Source organism: Patella vulgata, chromosome 5, assembly GCF_932274485.2.
Source record: "Patella vulgata chromosome 5, xgPatVulg1.2, whole genome shotgun sequence".
Lineage (NCBI taxonomy): Eukaryota > Metazoa > Mollusca > Gastropoda > Patellidae > Patella > Patella vulgata.
This window is the reverse complement of record NC_065883.2, coordinates 3929401-3950731: the sequence shown is the minus strand read 5'-3', so window position 1 is coordinate 3950731 and position 21331 is coordinate 3929401. Positions and strand designations below refer to the sequence as shown.

The 21331-nt window shown below is 36.6% G+C and overlaps 1 protein-coding gene across 1 annotated transcript in view; it reads left to right on the top strand.

Moving 5' to 3' along the window:
* The window catches only part of LOC126822584 (N-acetylgalactosaminyltransferase 7), a 35806-nt gene that overhangs the window by 6469 nt on the left and 8006 nt on the right, over nucleotides 1-21331 (top strand). Inside the window, exons 2-6 of the mRNA XM_050551544.2 lie at nucleotides 8940-9135; nucleotides 9902-10040; nucleotides 10543-10709; nucleotides 15143-15350; nucleotides 21007-21180. Of these exons, the coding sequence (XP_050407501.2) occupies nucleotides 8940-9135; nucleotides 9902-10040; nucleotides 10543-10709; nucleotides 15143-15350; nucleotides 21007-21180 (884 nt within the window). The remainder of the gene's footprint in view (nucleotides 1-8939; nucleotides 9136-9901; nucleotides 10041-10542; nucleotides 10710-15142; nucleotides 15351-21006; nucleotides 21181-21331) is intronic.

Here is a 21331-nt window from a genome sequence, read left to right as displayed (position 1 = left end):
AGGTTACAGTGTTATTAATTTTCAGCATGTTCCCTTTACATTATCTATTGTTCAACTATTATAGTGAGAACTGTCAGCTCTTTATCTAATCGCCATAATGTATCTTTAACTATTATAGTGAGAACTACCAGCTCTTTATCTAATCTCCCATAATGTATCTTTAACTATTATAGTGAGAACTGTCAGCTCGGTATCTAATCTCCCATAATGTATCTTTAACTATTATAGTGAAAACTGTCAGCTCGGTATCTAATCTCCCATAATGTATCTTTAACTATTATAGTGAGAACTGTCAGCTCTTTATCTAATCTCCCATAATGTATCTTTAACTATTATAGTGAGAACTGTCAGCTCTTTATCTAATCGTCCATAATGTATCTTTAACTATTATAGTGAGAACTGTCAGCTCTGTATCTAATCTCCCATAATGTATCTTTAACTATTATAGTGAGAACTGTCAGCTCGGTATCTAATCTCCCATAATGTATCTTTAACTATTATAGTGAGAACTGTCAGCTCGGTATCTAATCTCCCATAATGTATCTTTAACTATTATAGTGAGAACTGTCAGCTCTTTATCTAATCTCCCATAATGTATCTTTAACTTTTATAGTGAGAACTGTCAGCTCTTTATCTAATCTTCTATAATGTATCTTTAACTATTATAGTGAGAACTGTCAGCTCTGTATCTAATCGCCATAATGTATCTTTAACTATTATAGTGAGAACTGTCAGCTCTTTATCTAATCTCCCATAATGTATCTTTAACTATTATAGTGAGAACTGTCAGCTCTTTATCTAATCTCCCATAATGTATCTTTAACTATTATAGTGAGAACTGTCAACTCTTTATCTAATCTCCCATAATGTATCTTTAACTATTATAGTGAGAACTGTCAGCTCTGTATCTAATCGTCCATAATGTATCTTTAAGTTGTTGTGGTGGTATACATGTACATGTACTGTATAGTACTTAGGTTCTAAAGCCTTCTATGATCTCTATAAACACACAATCTTCCTTAAATCAACATCAATTAACTTTTATTTTCTTTGAGGTCTTCTTTGACAGCCCACACTTGTTACAATTTTACTTCAATAAGTTGCTTGTGTGTAAGGGTCTTTACACCGTAACTTGGGTATGATTTAATTTTGTGTATCTACATGTAGCACTAATTTCCATCACATTCGTTTAATATCAAATTTTTGTTTAAAAATTTGTAAAAATTGTTTAAAAATTTGTATACATCATTTAAAATCACCCAAAATCATCTAATTTGTACTTGTGTCCAGTTTAAGGCTGACTGATTAATTTTGATAATGAGTTTCCCAATTTACAAGTATTTAATTTCCTGACCACTATTCAAAAATTAGTCATTATACATCAATAATCAATTAGGCTAGATCGAGAAATTAAACGCTTGCAAATTAGACACTTATTATCAAAACTGAATGGTCAGCTTTAAACTGGACACAAGAACAAATTAGATGATTTTTGGTGATCAGAAATGATTTTTTATATTGAATGAATGTGAAAGAAATTAGTGCTAAATACACAAGGTAAATGATACCCAGGTTGTTATAGTGAGCCGTGGAAAGAAATTGGAGGAACCAAAGAAAACCCACAGGCTTTGACCACGAGACCCTACTTCTTGTCCCGTATCAGCTGTTTCTTGGGATATAAATCATAGTGACTGGTCTTTTGATTTAAACTACGCGGCTGCACGTACACATCCCACCCCACCCGATGTTTTTTTTTATTTTATTGTTAAAATTTATAAGTTTGTTTAAAACATCAATAGAAGTTCTATAAACTGACTGAAGGTATTGTAAAAGTTGTGGGGTTGGATGGTCGAATGGTTAGCATGTGTGCGTTGCATCATAAGGTCTGTCGTTGAGTCAACTGGCATGGTTTTGTAGGGTCGCCTGTCCAACCTCATGAGTTTTCTCCGGGCCCTCCGGTTTCCTCCCACTGCTAAAGACCCCTTTATTGAAATAAAATTGAACCATATGTTAGTCCCGAAATGATCTAGTTGTATCTAGTGAACATTAAATCACAATTCTCTTTCTCAGCTTGTGAAAGCTACCCATATATAATGACAGAAGGTCTATTTGATTGTAAATCTATCTAATGTAGTTGTATTTATTGAAGAAGTTATCCATGTTTGATGTTTAAATATCTATGATTGCACAAGTTACAGGAGTCCTATTTGATTGTAAATCTATCTAATGTAGGTTGTATTTGATGTAGAAGTTACCCATATATAACCAGCTGTTGTCTTCATACTGTACCTTATCACTTCTCAATGTAAAGAGACTTGCTTTTTTTATTATAGACTTGAGTTATTTATTTTAAAAGTATCTTTGCGTCATACAGTGCATTACACGTGTCATTTCATTTCTTCATTCCTTTTCTCTGCTGAGTGTGGAAAGACATTATTTAAAGACCCCTCTGTCATTGAGTCAACTGGGAGGTTGGTTGGCCGAATGGTTAGCGCATTCGCGTTGTATCATAAGATCTGTCATTGAGTCAACTGGCATGGTTTCGATTCCCCGGTTGTATGTGATAAGGAGTTGGGTCACCTGTCCAACCTTGTGGGTTTTCTCTGTGTCCTCCAGTTTCCTACCACTGCTAAAGATCCCTATGCACAAGTGAATTAATGATATAAAATTGAACCATGTGTTAATCCCGAAATGACCTAGTTTGTGTCCCGTGGAAGTTAAACTACAGCTCTCTCTCTCTCTCTCTTTCTTTCCACCTGTCCAACCTCTAGGTTTTCGCGGGGTTCTCCAGTTTCCTCCCTCTTTCTCTCTCTCTCTCCCCTCTCCTGCCTGTCCAACCTGGTGGGTTCTCCGGTTTCTCATCTCTCTCTCCCTCTCCCAGCTACCACTTCTGAGCAGAACAGTAGGACTTAAACTCCATTTCATTCCATATCTCTCTCTCTCTCTCTCTCTCTCCCATCTTGTTTCTTATTTTATCTTGAAGTTATTAGAACTAGGGGGGTTGGATGGCTGAATGGTTAGCGTGCGCGCGCTGTATCATAAAGTCTGTCATTGAGTCGACTGGCGTGGTTTCGAATCCCCGGTTGTACGTGGCAAGGAGTAGGGTCGCCTGTCCAACCTCGTGGGTTTTCTCCGGGTCCTCCGGTTTCCTCCCACTGCTAAAGACCCCTACGCGCAAGCGAATTATGTAAATAAAATTAAACCATATGTTAGTCCCGAAATGACCTAGTTTGTGTCGAGTGGACGTTAAACCCCATTTCTCTCTCTCTCTCATTCCATATATATCTCTCTCTCTCTCCCATCTTGTTTCTTATTTTAACTTGAAGTTATTAGAACTAGTATCAAGTCATGTTAATGTACAATTATTTAACATCTGTTATTTGAACCAGCAATTTGTTTTATTGCCGTATACTTGAGAAAATCTATTTTAAATTGTATGATACATGTAGACATTTTATTTATTTTATTTTAACTGGCATGACATGACACATAGCAAATAGATCTTTACTGACATAACAGCATGAAAAATGATGTGGCACGACATGACTTGACATGATGATATGACATGACACAATCATATGTTTGCATTTACATAACAAACAAACGTGCAGAAGTATTATTGAGGAAATTGCATGTACATGGACGGAGGGCCTGACAAGGACAGCTGTCTAGTCGTTCGGATGGGACGTAAAAACAGAGGTCCTGTGCACGTCAGGAAATTGCATAAGACTTGTACAGGTTTCTCCTATCCTATCTGAACGACTGTCAACTAATCACACTTTCCTTGTCGGTATGGAGGGGTGGGGGCAGAGGTCGGCACGGAGTAGGGGTAGGGTCACATGGTCTAGTGGTCAAACGCATTTGCTTTAGATCAGAAGTTCTGTCATTGAGTCATGTAGTGTTACAACTTGATCTGGTTTCTCCTCACTGCTAAAGACCCCTGAATATTAGAATTTTCTAGTTGTTTCCCCTGTTATCCCAAACACACAACTACCACTGTTGGTGGCCATTCCGTGAACCATGTGGCTGATTAATTAGTGAATAACTATAAGTCTTTTGCTCGTTAACCTTGAGGACATGTGTTCGATCCCTGTGCTGGCCGAGAAAGTTCATTAGGATTTTCCGTTGTGAGTGGTGCAGGACCAAGGGAATGACAAGGGACTAATCATAGTTCTTCGGATGGGCCAAAAATCAAGTTACCTTGTACACACTGGCATGCACATAAAAGAACCCTTAACATTTGGAATTTGAGATACGATTTGGCAATAGTGCCACTTTCCGGGCAAAATTTCCCTCATAGCACACTGTGTGGTTCACCCTTGTCGGTAGTGCAGGACCAAGGGCATGACAAAGGACTAATTGTCCCCCGCCTTTCGAAGAAAGCAGGGGACTATTAAAATGGGTTCGTCCGTCTGTCTGTCTGTCCGTCTGTCTGTCCGTCTGTCTGTCCGTCCGTCTGTCTGTCCGTCACACTTTTTGGGACACAATAACTCTCTTCCTAATTGAGCTAGAATGTTCAAACTTGGTGTATGTGTTTATTAGGTCAATGCCTTGATGGAGTTCGAAGATGAGCATTTTTCGCTTAGGGTAAGCAGAGATAAGCAATTTGATTGGTTGATGCTTTGGGACACGATAACTCTCTTCCTAATTGGGCTAGAATGTTCAAACTTGGTGTATGTGTTGATTAGGTCAATGCCTTGATGGAGTTCGAAGATGAGCATTTTCCGCTTAGGGTAAGCAGAGATAAGCAATTTGATTGGTTGATGCTTTGGGACACGATAACTTTTAATTGAGCTAGAATGTTCAAACTTGGTGTATGTGTTTATTAGGTCAATGCCTTGATGGAGTTTGAAGATGAGCATTTTCCGCTTAGGGTAAGCAGAGATAAGCAATTTGATTGGTTGATACTTTGGGGCACGATAACTCTCTTCCTAATTGAGCTAGAATGTTCAAACTTGGTGTATGTGTTGATTAGGTCAATGCCTTGATGGAGTTCGAAGATGAGCATTTTCCGCTTAGGGTAAGCAGAGATAAGCAATTTGATTGGTTGATGCTTTGGGACACGATAACTTTAGTTCTAATTAAGTGAGATTGATGAAACTTGGTGTATAGTTTCATTACAGTAATACCTTGACTAAGTTTGATAATGAGCATTTTCTGCTCAGGGTAAGCAGAGCGATACGCAATTTGATTGGTCGAGACTTTGGAAAACAATAACTCTCCTACTTTGATTGTCCCCCGCCTAGTTCGAAGATGAGCATTTTCCGCTTAGGGTAAGCAGAGATAAGCAATTTGATTGGTTGATACTTTGGGGCACGATAACTCTCTTCCTAATTGAGCTAGAATGTTCAAACTTGGTGTATGTGTTGATTAGGTCAATGCCTTGATGGAGTTCGAAGATGAGCATTTTCCACTTAGGGTAAGCAGAGCCGTAAAACGGTGTCGTCTGCTAGAAAGACAAAACGTGATTTATCATCACCCAGTTGTGCAAACGAAACGTCTTTATACAAACTTTTCCTTTTTATAAGCTCGTTTATATAGTTTATGCTTTAGTTCTTGAAGAAGCTTTCCAATGTATTACCCCTGTAATTCCTCCTCTTTTATCTGTACAATATTTTCGAAAAAAATGAAACGAAATCCACTTATGTATACATTTAGGTTACATTATAGCCTACATGTCCCGACTCAACTTGCCACATTACATGTCATAATATTATAACCAGGTATTGATAAAAGCATCAATTGAGCAATTCCAATACAATCCAATACAATGAATATACGCAAGGTAAATAAACAAATAAATGGAAAAAACAAATTGAAAAAGAAACTATTATAAATTAATTAAATATGTAGTATGCAATAATGAATTGACATTTAATGACAGAAAGAAAACAGTGAACTTTGCAAAACTTGCAGCAAGATGGAAAATAGACCCGTTGATACAACCAAACTCTAGATCTGTAGGCATAGAGCATGTTTTCCCCTTAATATGCTATAATTATTCCATCAAAAACATTGTATGCTTAGACTATAAGTAAAGATATACTGTTTGATTGTTCAATACTTTGTAAAAGATAATTTGTGATAAATTTATATGTGTCCTCTAATTATTTTCCTATTTCGGCGGGGGACATCAGCCTCACTGTTGGCTTGTTACCGTATAGTTCTTTGGATGGGACGGAAAACTGATTTACTGTGTACACACTGGCATGCACATAAAAGAACTTTAACAGTTGGAATTTGAAATAAGGATAGGCAGTAGTGCCACTGTCCGGGCAAAATCTCATTCATAGCAAACTGTATGATGTAAACCCATCTTAATTGGCCTAGTCAAGTAGGATGCTAAACCCCATTTCATTTGTTTGTTTTCATAATAAGTTATTTAATGATTTTAGAACTACTGTTTTCCTTTCTCTAGCCAACGACTTTCCTGTAGAAACATCTGTTGATAATACACCATGTTTTCTGTGTGGGCAGACGCTGATTTTCAGTTAATAACTACCGTATTAATCTTAATAACAGCTCGTATTCTTATAAATATAAATATATAACCGAGGTGAGGGGGTTGGGTGGTCTAGTGGTTTAACACATGCTTGTGAAATCACAAGGTCTGTCATTGAGTTAAAGTTGCAATCTCATATTTTTAAGTTATATTTTTAAAAGGTATTAAAATAAGGCCTTAAAATAGATGGTATCTATAAACAGTCCTACCTTGTTAAAGAATAATCCTATTAATCCTATAATTCACTATTGCCAGTTGAGAAATTGGCAAAAGTATCATTTTTAACTTCAAATTCAAACTTTTGAAGATAGCTATTCCATGGGGCGGGGGTGAGGGGGAATAGAAAAACAAGGGAGGTAATTGTGTTAATATTTCCGGGGTCAAAGGATTTTTAAGTAGTAGAATAATACCTATGATCGTATAATAGTGAGTTGACAACCTATTGAGCAAAACACATAGAAATAATTATGTTTTGACTTTCTTAGAAAATATGAAATTATTGCTTTAAGTTATGTGACAAGGAGTAGGGTTGCCTGTCCAATCTCATGAGTTTTCCCCCGGATCTTCTGCTTTCCTCCTTGTCAGTGGTGCAGGCCTAAGGGTCTGGCAAGGGACAACATCTAGTCATTCGGATGGGACAAAAGACTGAAGTCCCGTGTACACATTTGTGTGGATGTAAAAGATTCCTTAGCAGTTGGAATTTGATATAAGAGTAGGCCATAGCTTTGCTGTCCGGACCAAATTTCCCTCATAGTACATATACTGTATGGCCATCTTCATTAGCCCAGTCAGATCAGAACAGTCGGACGTTAAACCCTATTTCCTTTCATTTCCATTACTTACAGAGTGAGCCATAACATAAAAAATGTTTCTTATCAATTACAATTCAAAAGTTTTATACAAGCGTTAGGGTTTGTACTAAATGATAAGGCCAACTCAATTTTACGTCATAGGTCACGAGATGTAAACAGGCCTCGTGCTAACCCTAAACCTAACCCTAACCCTGGACCTAGTCCTAATAATTACCTATACCTACAATCTCGCCAACTATCACCTGCCTTAAGCTTATTTACATCTCAGCGACCTTGACAAAAATTTACAAATAGATTTAGGCCAAGGTTTAAAGTATCAAACCCCCTGTTATGTAGAATAAAAATATAGGCGTATATACAGCAAACAGAACTGTTATATGATATGGCCTAATCATCTAATATATATTATAAAATGTAGACAGGAAATAAAAGTGAACCAGATGACATGGGATAAATGCTGTTTATATCAAACTTGATAAATCACGGACAAGAGTTGACCATATGGTCTAACACATGCGCTTTAGATGATAAGGGGGGGGGGATGAATAGCCGAATGCAAATGGTTAGACGTGCATGCTGTATCATAAGCTCTGTCATTGAATCAACTGGCTTAGTTTCGATTCCCCACTTGTACGTGACAAGGATAGGGTCGCCTGTCGCCTGTAGGTTTCCTCCCACTGCTAAAGACCCCTACGGGCAAGTGAATTGTTGAAATAAAATTGAACCATATGTTAGTCCCAATCTAGTTTGTGTTGAGTGGACGTTTATAGATTGATATTGGTTGAATTATTTGATCTTGATGATGTTTTCACCTTTTATGATGTTTAAAAGCTTTACGAAATGGCCAGTGAGAGTTTCATATAATTTTGTAAAAAATCAGTTTGTGGTTTATGTAACTTGGTAAAATCTTAGTTTGTGATTTATGTAACTTGTCAAAACTCAGTTGGTGATTTACGTAACTTGTCAATACTCAGTTAGTGATTTATGCAACTTTATAAAAACTCAGTTGGTGGTTTACATAACTTGTAAAAACTCAGTTTGTGATTTATGTAACTTGTCAAACCTAAGTTGGTGATTTATGTAACTTTGTAAAAACTCAGTTTGTGATTTAAGTAACTTTATAAAAACTCAGTTTGTGATTTATGTAACTTTGTAAAAACTCAGTTCACAGTTTTACATAATAATGAATGGAATGTTTTAGATAATTTGTAAACCCAGTGGAAGGTTTTACATAAATGATAAAAACCCAGTGGAAGGTTTTACATCAATTATAAAAACTCATTGGAAGGTTTTACATAAATTATAAAATCTCAGTGGAAGGTTTTACATAAATTATAAAAACTCAGTGGAAAGTTTTACATAATTTGTAAAACCCCTGTGGGACAACTACTCAACCCTATATGGGCATCCAGTGGGATATTTTACATAATTTGTAAAACCCCTGTGGGACAGCTACTCAACCCTATATTATATAGGCATCCAGAGAGATGTTTTGCATAATACATGTAGGAGTGTGCTTTCGTATCTAGGGTTTTGAAAAGACTAAGCATACGCTATATAGTGTATGATACCCATCACTACAATAATAACATGATGAATAATCAAATGATATTTATATATTTTAGGCTAAAGACAACATTGAGAATTCATTGGTTGATGACGCTAAAGAACAGGTTGTTCCACTGCCGTTGGTCAATAATGTTGACGACAACGACTTAATTCATGATAAACGGCCTGAGAAAGATCGACCTAAAACTGTTATGAAGAAGGGTGTGACTGGGAATTACGAGCCAGCCCCCGTTCATCCCGGTAGCGGACCAGGTATTGATTTCTTTTGTTTATTATTATATTACAACTTTAAAACTACTGATCGCCATTTTGCAGTTTTTGGACAATATTTTGTTTTTCATTGCTTCATCCACTTGAAAACAAAATACAGATCTATCTATATTTCCTTTTGTTTTTTTATACTTTCGATGTCCTCCACTACATCAAAATCTGGGGGGGTAAATGGCCGAATGGTTAGCACGTGCACTGCGCGCTGTATCATTGAGTCAAGTGGCATGGTCTCGATTACCCAGTTGTACATGATAAGGAGTAGGGTCACCTGTCCAACCTCGTTGGTTTTCTCCAGGTCCTCCAGTTTCCTACCACTGCTAAAGATCCCTATGTGCTAGCGAATTAATGAAATAAATTTAAACCATATGTAATTTTCAAAATGACCTAGTTGTGTCGTGAACATTACTCTTTTCTCCCCCCTCCCTCCCCCTCCCTCCTCCTCCCACCCCAACTGAAGCTGATGGAATACTCCCAATTCTTGCATCAATATATACGACAACGTGGCAACTCAACTTCTCCTGATGTTATTATTGTTGTTGTTTATTACAATCTTAATGTCGGATACATTGGTTAGGATATTATGGACCGGTGGATTTTTAATTAAATTAATTTCAATATGAAGGAGACATATTAAAGGTAATAAATATAATAAATATATATATATATATATATATATATTGATAATTAAATTTTTGCAGGTGAGAATGGTGAACCTGTTTATAATAAATGTTTATATTAATGTTTACAGGTGAGAACGGTGAACCTGTTTATACAGCGATGGATGAAAGATCGCGAGCTGATCAGTCAATACGTGAATATGGTTTTAATATGGTCAATAGTGATAAAATATCACTCGATAGAACCGTTCCTGATACCAGGATGGATGAGTAAGATTTCTTTATATTATCCTGGATGGTCAAATGGTTAACATGCGCTTGTTGTATCATAAGGTCTGTGATTGAGTCAACTGGCTTGGTTTTGATTCCCTGGTTGTATGTGACAAGGTGTAGGGTCGCCGGATCCAACCTCATGGGTTTTCTCCGGGTCCTCTGGTTTTGTCCCACTGTTGAACGCCCCCCTACGCGCAAGCAAATTATCGAAATAAAATTGAACCATGTGTTAGTCCTGAAATGACCTAGTTTGTGTAGAGTGGACCTTAAACCCCATTTCTCTCTCTCTCTCTCTCTCAAGGTAAGGGCTCGGAATATAGTAGTTTTCAAGATGTATCAATCATTCCTTTTCCATTTTCGTGTTTGATTTGAAATGAAATGAGGTTTATTTACTTCCCCACTTTTCTCAACTATCCCAGCCACTGATGACGCCATTTTGTAAATGATACTGTTTTTCTCAAATCGGAAAATTTGATGAACTTATTCAACTTTTTTGTAGATGTAAATATTGGCATTATCCTGAGAAATTACCGTCAGCAAGTGTTATACTGGTGTTCCATAACGAGGGTTGGTCTACACTAGTTAGAACAGTTCATAGTGTTATAAATACAACACCGTCACATCTTCTACATGAAGTTGTTATGGTGGATGATTTCAGTGATAAAGGTACGTTCACTTTTACATTAAACTGGTAGACTTACTTAAAGATACATTAAACTGGTAGACTTACTTAAAGATACATTAAACTGGTAGACTTACTTAAAGATACATTAAACTGGTAGACTTACTTAAAGATACATTAAACTGGTAGACTTACTTAAAGATACATTAAACTGGTAGACTTACTTAAAGATACATTAAACTGGTAGACTTACTTAAAGATACATTAAACTGGTAGACTTACATAAAGATACATTAAACTGGTAGACTTACATAAAGATACATTAAACTGGTAGACTTACTTAAAGATACATTAACCTGGTAGACTTACTTAAAGATACATTAACCTGGTAGACTTACTTAAAGATACATTAAACTGGTAGACTTACTTAAAGATACATTTAGAGGCAGAAAGCAATTAACCTGTCAGTCAAATTATGACAGGCTGGCAACTAAAGTGGTTGATCTGTTAAGTTTCTTCTAACTATTGTTTAAAATGCCTTAAGTCTTAATCCTTCAATAATTATATGTTTATGTCAACACTTTCTAAGTAACTAATTTGTATAAATAGACAAATGTATGTAAGATGATTCATTTTAGTTGGAGAGACCAGCTTAGGGAACCTATATACTAGTTGGAGGTCACGATACATAGGAAATTATAAGTTGTTAAATTGTTGCTGTTAATTATTTGCTCCAGAAATAAAGTGTTGAAGATCCATTCCAAGAATCTGTATTCATTTCTGATACTTAGAGAACACACGTCGACGAGCTACATTCCCTGAAAGTCTAATGGTGTTATAAATATAAGAATACTAGCAGGATACCCGGCTTCGCTCAGGGGTCATAACCTCGAAACCAGAAGTGGTAAACTAACGCCACCTGGCCTATGTTACTCCCCGGTCAGAGCTACCCCTATACCCCAAATTTCAGACTCGGGGCAGACCTAGTGTAGTCGCCAAACCCGAACAGACCGGCTACGCTTGGGGGTCATAACTCCGAAACTGGAAGACTAACGCCACCTGGCCTATGTTACTCCCCTGTCCGAGCTACCCCTATACCCCAAATTTCAGACTAGGGGCAGACCTAGTGTAGCTAGCCGCCAACCCCGAACAGACAGACAGACAGACCGACAAACGACAGTCACAAATATTAGTATAGATAGAATATAATTATATAATCATTTTAAAGGGAGAAATGATGATTAAAGGAGATATAGCTAGAACTAAATTTATCCATGATATTCAACATTAAAAACACGGCTTAGAATTCAATATCCGTCAATGTACATTCATATTACAAATATATATGCTTTTACCAACCCTTTTCATCTATTTCAAGGTTCCCAAGAATAGAAGCGCTATACGCCTTTTAATAATAATAGATTTAACATTAGGATCATGGCCACACGAAAAATTTATAAAAATAGAAATATCATGGTTTATTCTGTTTGGAACTTAAGTTCAATATTTTTACCCATGTTTATCACAAAAGGTAGAGACAGTTCCATAAAATCTATGCAGCGTAATGAAAATAGTACCTTTGATTAAACCCTGATCTTTTGTAAGTTTAAGTTTTATGACAACAATAGCAGCCAGACGAACTAACAAAACATTTAAAACAACTGTATGTGTTTGGTATAAAACACGCCCTAAATGTCAAAGTGAGGGAAGCTTTTAGCTACAGACGTGATGTCCCTTTATTGAAATAATTTAAACAACAGATTTCTATTGTGAAACGTTTGTAGTTAAATAGCTGAACATAAAACGAACATTAAACTTACATGAATATTATTGTTATTATTATTATTATATTTGATCAAAGACACAACCAGTCTAATTGAACCAATCTGTTGAACATAAATATCATAAAATAAACAAAATGATTTTAATAATAATAATAATAATTAATTTATAATGCGCCTATTGTGCATTCCAGTGTAAACACGGGACCCTGGTTATCGTCCAATCCAAGCAACTAGACAGCTGTCCTTGTCAGGCTCCTCTGACAAGGGGAAACGAGATTGGAAAATCCTGATGAACTTTCTCGGCCAATGCAATGATCAAACACGCGACGTCCAGACTACGCTGCCAGAGCCAGCGCCTTACATGCTTATCCACCGTGGCTCCCCTCTCAAATACATAGGGGGGGGGGGTAGATGGCTGAATGGTTAGCGTGCGCGCGCTGTATCGTAAAATATGTCATTGAGTCGACTGGCGTGGTTTCGAATCCCCGGTTGTAAGTGGCAAGGAGTGGGGTCGCCTGTCCAACCTCGTGGGTTTTCTCCGGGTCCTCCGGTTTCCTCCCACTGCTAAAGACCCCTACGCGCAAGCGAATTATGTAAATAAAATTAAAACCATATGTTAGTCCTGAAATGACCTAGTTTGTGTCGAGTGGACGTTAAACCCCATTTCTCTCTCTCTCTCTCTCTCTCTCAAATACATAGTTTGTGTTAAGTAGACATTAAACCGTATCTCTGTCTTTCTGTCTCTTCTCTCCCTCTCTCTCTCCTCCTCATAAGCTTTTATTCATCCTTTCTCTCTAGTTAACAAAACAGTCAGTCAATTCAGGTGTTGTAAAAGGATTCCTTGTTTAAAGTTTTCGATATTGATTTTATTAAACATATTTGTTAATGAACAGCTAGAGTAAATTTTGTCAGATATTAACATAATATTGATGAAACTCGACTATTTATTTGTTATTTTTACAACATAATCCTATGTTATAAAATAATTCACAAACATTTGCTCAACTTCTGTTATATATGTTGATGGTGAAACTCACAGAGTGGGGGGCGGGGGTGGCCGAATGGTTAGCACATGCGCGCAGCGCTGTATCATAAGGTCTGTCATTGAGCCAACTGCCGTGGTTTCAAATCCCCGGTGGTACGTGACAAGGAATATGGTCGTCTGTCCAACCTTGTGGGTTTTCTCTGAGTCGTCACGTTTCTTCCCACTGCTAAAGACCCTACGCGCAAGCAAATTATTGAAATAAAATTAAACCATATGTTGGTCCCGAAATGACCTAGTTTTTGTCGAGTTGACGTTAAACCCCATCTCTCTCTCTCTCTCTCTCTCTCTCTCTCTCTCTCACACACAGGTGGACAGAGAGAAATGTTTATATAGAGAGAGAAATGGAGTTTAATGTCCACTTTGACACGAACTAGGTCATTTCAAGACTGACATATATGATACAATTTTTATATTAATAATTCTCCTGCTTGTAGGTTGGTTGCTAGATGGGGGGGGGGGGTGTCTGTTTGATCTAAGTCGAAAGTCTTGTGGAATGTATTTATTTTCAGAAACCCAGTATCTTGTGGAACTCTTGTGGTGAAAAGTTCCACACAAATGCCCCCAAACCTTGCCATAGATGATAAAATCATACCAAAATGACCTAGTTTGTGTTAAGTGGATTTTAAACCCCATTTCTCTGGTTGTATATGTTATCAGGTGTTCGTTTGTCTTAGAATCATAGTGGTCAAGTGCTTCAAAGCAGGACACAGAAATTAAACCCCCATTTTATTTCTTACAATCTGATTAAAATACAGATGTATATTTCGTTTCGTTTTTTATACTTCCGATGGCCTACACTACATGAAGATCTGACTAGTTGCTTTTGACTTTATGACGTCTGGCATTTGATTAAAGATACATTATGGGAGATTCGATAACGAGTTGGCAGTTCTCACTATAAAAGTTAAAAACTAGATAATGTCAAGGCTATTTGGTGAAAATTTCATTCAAATTGATCCACTATGAACCGAGAACTAAGCGATTGAAAATCCCACAAGCCTCGGTCATCATTACTAAAGTCAGTACGATAAACAGCATAGTCTCGATTATCCATTTAATCGTTTAATCGAGAAGGAAAGTTATGCAGTAAATCGGCTTACAATCCATTAAAGATCGCAGGCTAGCACTGCCATCTAGAGTTGATTATGACCTGGATAGGTTAATTAATGTCTAATTAATAATTTAGATAACATTTCAGGCCTAAAGAAAGACCTGAAATAGGCAGATTTAGCTCTTGCATAATGTATATTTACCCAATCAATGTTGATGTTTCTAGTGGTTTAACCACTGTTCCGCGGACCTCACGCCAAAACAAAAACTCGCTGTAACAGACTGTTTGACCCTATGCCGTCAGACATTTGATTAACCAATCAGCGTTGATGCCAAAAACTTGTCGTAACAGACCGTTTTATTAGCTAATCCCTCACATCATCCAGAACGAGGGATATATAAGAACTCTTCCAGATCCTAGTGTGATATCACCTCGGTGGAAGCGGACGTAAAATACAACTACCGGTAACTCATCATCATCATCCTAGTGTGAAACAAAATTTTGAACTATAAAAGAAACAAAACGAAATAGGATCTGTGTTTTAATCAGATTTTCTCAAACTGTATATTGAACCCAATTTTCCTCTTTTTATTTCAGAACATTTAAAGGATAAATTAGACCAATACATGACGCGATTTAACGGTAAAGTGAAAATTTATCGTAACGACGAACGTCTGGGTCTTATTCGAACTAGAACCAGAGGGGCAGAGTTAGCCACGGGAGAAGTTATTGTATTTCTTGATGCTCATTGTGAAGGTAATCCTAACTGGTTACCTCCCTTGTTGGCGAGAATAGCGTACGACAGGTAACTAACATTTTATATTCTACTGTTAGATATACAGACACAGCCATAGCTTTATAGGCCTGTAATCCTGGATATATTGGCCTGTAACCATATAGATTCCTATGAACAAAACCCATCAGACCCCCATCCCCTGGCAAAACCCCTTTCACAGAACCCCTGACAATCCCCCTTCAGACTAAACCGCAAATGAAATCCCTTTAGTGGACCCATCCTCCGAAAATAGCTTCAGAAATGAAATGAAATGGAGTTTAACGTCCTACCGTTCTGCTCCGACTGGGATAATAAAGTCGGGCACACGCCATACAGTGTGCTATGAGGGGAATTTTGCCCAGACAGCGGCACTATGGCCTACTATTATATTGAATTCCAACGACTAAGACAACTGTCCTTGTCAGGCCCTCCCTCCGGCCTGCATCACTGACAAGGGGGAACCACGCTGGAAAATCTGGATGAACTTTTGTCAGTCAATGCAGGGATCGAACACCCGACCTCCAGGCTAGCGAGCTAGCGTCTTGCCCACTTAGCCACCGTGACCCCAAATCGCTTTAGTCAATCAGACATTCCCCAGCCTATGGCAGGTGCAACTTCAATCATTATTAAGGGGGCATTATGGGAGATCAGATAAAGAGTTGGCAGTTTTCAATATAATAGTTAAAAACTAGATAATGTAAATAAAATATACTTAAAATTCCAGTCAAATTGCTCCATTCTGAACCGAGATATTAGCTTTTGAATTTTAGGCCTAGCCTCGATCATCATTACTAAAGTCTTGATTGTCCATTTTGATGTTAAATCATCCATCACAAAATGTATTCAAATCCACTAAATATCGCAGACTTGTGCTGCCATCAAGAGTTGATTATGGTCTGGATAAGTCAATTAATGTCTAATTAATAATATAGATAACATTTCAGGCCTAAAGAAAGACATGCAATGGGGAGAATTAGCTCTTGTATAATGTACATGTACAACTACATGTAGCCTGACACATGCATACATTAGCAAATGTTAAAATTCCTCTAACTATAGATTTTTTTAGATTCCTAAATTGACAGAAATAACTTGGTAGAAAAACAAATGTTGTAATTGATGATGAGGTTCAATTTAGGGAATTTGATGCATTTGTTAGGAACACACACTCTGTGAAGTGATCAGATGGAAATTTGGAAGTTTTTTAAGTTTTTACTCTCAAAGCATTTGACAAAAATTACATTCTTGAAAGGAATTTGAAATTTCTGTATTAGAATTTGACCAATTTTCTCAAGAATTTTCAACAAATACAGATGAACTTCTTAACAGTTTGATGACTTAAATAAAGATTCATTTAGGAATTTCTAAATATTTGAGGTACCATTTTAGAATTATCTTTTTTCACCTGCGATTCGAATTCTGCAGGTGACATCGACGACGTAAAATCCGTAAATAGACTTCTGCTACATCTCGTTGTTTAAATATTAAACTAGTTTTGTTGTCTAAGGTGACATTTTAAACCCCAAATAAATAGACAGAGAGTGTTTACAACGCACACACGTTCATCGAATACAAATCTTTCAACAATAACAAAAACAAAAATCAACACAAAGATGTCCACTTCTTTTACAGTTTGATTTTTAAAACTTTCAAAGACGCTGATAATATCAAATTTTTTGCCGTTAAATTTCCTCAAATTGCATATTTGGTATTTAAAAAATATTATGGGAGATTAGATAACGAGTTGGCAGTTCTCACTATAATAGTTAAAAACTAGATAATGTAAAGGCAATTTGCTGTAAATTTCGGTCAGATTGATCCAATCTGAACTGAGAATTAAGCGATCGAAAGTTCCGTATAACCTCGGTCATCATTACTAAAGTCGGTACAACAAAAATCATAGTCTCGATTATCCATTTAATCGTTAAATCGAGAAGGAAAGTTATGCAGCAAATCGGATCATAATCCAACAAATGTCGCAGGCTAGCGTTGACATCGAGAGTTGATTATGGTCTGGATGCGTTAATTAATGTCTAATTAATAGTTTGTAAAACATTTCAGGCCTAAAGAAAGACCTGCAACAGGCAGATTTAGCTCTTGCATAATGTATGTTTAAGAAATATGAAAACAAAATCAAATTATCAAAGATAGATGGTTTTCGTTCTTGTTATTTTAGTTGGTGTCTAGAAAATAAGACTGCCAATAAACTCTTACATCTTGCTAGACATTTAAAATGTAGGAACATTTGAAGAGAACTTCCCAAAAATTGTTTTACTGGGCCCTTATTCACGAAAACTTAAACTAAGATACAATCGAAATTTTAAGAAATACTGCAATTTGATTGGCTGACCAATATGCAAATTGGATATATGCAAATTGATTTTACTGGTCAGCCAATCGAATTGCAGTATTTCTTAAAATTTCGATTGTATCTTAGTTTAAGTTTTCGTGAATAAGGGCCCAGCTTGACTCCGTATTAGATATTTGTTATTAAGCTTTTCCTTTCTGATCCACAAGAATTGTAGTGTTGCTTAACTAAAAGACATTCTATTTAATTTTACTCATATTAAACAGGCTAAGTGGGTAAGATGCTGGCTCGCTAGCCTGGAGGTCGGGTGTACGATCCCTGCATTGGCCGAGAAAGTTCATCCAGATTTTCTGGCATGGTTCTCCCTTGTCAGTGATGCAGGATGATGGGCCTGACAAGTGATAACGTACAGTCGGTCGGATGAGACGACAAACCGAGGTCCCGTGTACACATTGGCATGCACGTAAAAGATCCCTTGACAGTTGGAATTCAGTATAAGAGTAGGCTGTAGTGCCGCTGTCCGGGCAAAATTTTCCTCATAGCACACTGTATGGCGTATGCCCGTCTTCTACTTCGTAGCAGAACAGTAGTACATTAAACCCATTTCATTTCATTTCATATTAAACAAAAATGTGGTCTCTGAACACATCAAGGATCCTAATTATAAGCAATTGGAATTCAATTGCTGCCCATGTTGAAATTCGTCCCCTTCAACTATACTCTCTCAGATTTGGATTCTATTTAAATAGAGGCACATCTAAAGATACATTATGTAAGATTTAGATAAAGAGCTGACCATTCTTGCTATGATAGTTCAAAAATGAATAATAGTAAATGAATATATTGAAAAATCCATTCAGATTACTTTATTTTGAGGGAAGTTTTCACTGTTTGAAGACAAGATGTGGCATAGATTGTTTATCAATAGCAACATTACATGTTAATCAAGTCTCATTTCTCAACTTTCTAATTAATTCATTAAATGGAGATCGTATCTCAATCCGTTTAAATCACTGCCATCCGATGCTCTAGAGAGTTGATTATAGGCTTGTCATGTGAATAAATATCAAAATAGTAATTTATATATCATTTAAAGCCAAAATGAAAACCTGCAATAGGCAGATTTAGCTCTTACATAAAAATGTATCTTTAATAATTTTAGTGAAAATTATAGATGATGCTGGCTTGGTTTGACATATACTGCATATGTTGCCGAATGTTAAAAAATTTATATCGAAAAACCGAAATATCGCCCAGCTCTACAGGCAGATAATTTCACAGCTGTGTTAGTATTGAATAACAAATACAAACGAACAATACAAATACAAACGGACAATACAAATTCATCTTCTTTAGAGTTTTAATAGTTTTAAAATAACTTGGCACACAGATGTGTTTGAGATACATGAAATGGGGAAAAATTTGAAATAAACAAGAAAATGTCTGTTTCTTTTGGGTTTTCTTCTGTAGATTTATTTTCATGCAACCAGAAAAGACGTGTCAAAAAATTTCAAATTGAAAGTGTGTAAAGAATCGGAATGTTTTAGTATTTGAAGAGAAAATGTTTCATGATAAAACATCTGGATTCAGGCCATTTGCATAAAGCAGCTGAACTTGTTTGATTTAGTTCAAAAAAAAGATGTTGAAATCAGTTGATCTCGAATATTATTTCAATATGGTTAAAGTTTCATGTGAATCAACAGCGACATCTTTTCTCCTTTCTGCGCACAGACAGCTATTTACTTCGAGAATAGATCTCTGCCCAGAAAGGCGGCCATATCCAATAATTAGTTAACTATTATGTAATGCGGTTCTACTCCGTTTCACCCACATAACGACAAACTAAACATTTTAAATTTTATTAAATGCAAGCCTGGAAATAAAGCATCTGTCACAGACAATGTCAGGCACAGATCAGGTTTTGTCAGGCACAAAACCTATGGTGCCTGTCATTTTGTCCGGCACTGATTTGTCTTTTTTATTGATATTATTAATACATGTCCGACACTAAGTTGAAAATGTCGGGTAATATTTCATTAGTGCCTGACATTTTGTCATGTACATCTAAAACTGTTATTTCCAGGCCTGATTAAATGGAAGCGGCATAAAATAGTGTTTTCAACTAAAATCGCTGATTTAGGACTTAAAATGTCTGTCAACTAGCTTATTGTTTGTTCTCAAGAGAAGCCAATACGTTTAGTATGATCTTTTCTTTATGTCAAAAAGTGAAAGTAGAATTTTTTGTTTTTCCTGCAAGAGCATTGCCATTTTAGGCATACCCTAGTATAATATGACTATTTCTCGCATGTTGGAGTCAGTGAGTACGGCTCTGGATACATGTAACTAACCAGGATGAGACAAAATACTGATGTCCTATGTTCACATTTTTGTGTACGTAAAAGATCCCTTGACAGTTTAAATTTGAAAAAGTCAGAAGAAAAGACCCTCTATCAGGGCAAAATTCTCTACTTAAAGGAGCTAAATCGCTAATATTTTGGACCTAGAAATTAGCACAAATGGGTCGCAACACATATAATAATGTAATATGAATTTATATAAACTGTTTTACATTCAATCGTGTCCGTTTTACTGTGAATTGTCATCAGTTATGTTCAGCGAAATACGCCAAAAGTCTCAACCGCAAGTCAATTTCTAGCATCTGGTTATTCCAGTCCACATCGATATTATTTATTGCGCATGCTCTCCAAATAAGAACATGATATCACTGTTTGACATGACTTGTGGAATATGTCTAGCCTCATTCTTTGAGCACCTTGTTACAAATTGCGCTGAAATGCATTATGGTACACGATTCGTGTACCAATGGTAAAATGTTTATTTTGTCTTAAATATTGGATATCAGAAGCCCATCTTTTCCAGGTAAGATCACAACACCAATGCTGATTTAAATTGCAAAAAAAATCGTGTTTTCAATGTCGAAGATTTTGGATGATATTGAGTTACGGACTTAGCTACTTTAACAAACTCCATGGCGTATGCCTGACTTCTTTAATCCAGTCGGTGCAGAATAATAGATAAACTCCATTACTTTTGACTTGCAGTGTATAGTTGTTCGGATGGGACAAAAAACAAACGTTCTGTGTACAAATTCAGTATAAGAGTAAGCTGCTTACACAATGGCGTGCATGTTAAAGATTTCTTGACAGTACGAATTCAATATAAGAGAAAGCCGTAGTACTGCTGCCCGGGCAAAATTCCCTTCATAACACACTCCATGGCTATGCCTGTCTTCTTTAGCCCAGTCGGTTGCTGAAAAATAAGATGTTAAGAGTTAAACCCCATTTCATATTTCATTCTCGCGTACAATAATGATAAACAGAATATTTCTATGACCTATATAACATTTGTGTATTACAGAACTATAATGGCCGTGCCGATTGTTGATGGTATAGATTGGGATAATTTCCGCTATCGTCCCGTTTATACGACGACCCATCATCGTGGAATCTTTGAGTGGGGTTTCCTGTATAAAGAAAGCCAGGTACCACAGAGGGAACTCACCACCAGGACCTATCACTCAGAACCATACAAGTAAGTTGAGGTTTATTTTCATCTCAAAGAGGGGTGTATGTGTGTGTGTGTGGGGGGGGGGAGGACGAATTGTTTTAACGACCATTAGGATCTATCACTCTGAACCATACAAGTAAATTGAGTTTTATTTTCATGTTAAAAAGGCGGGAGG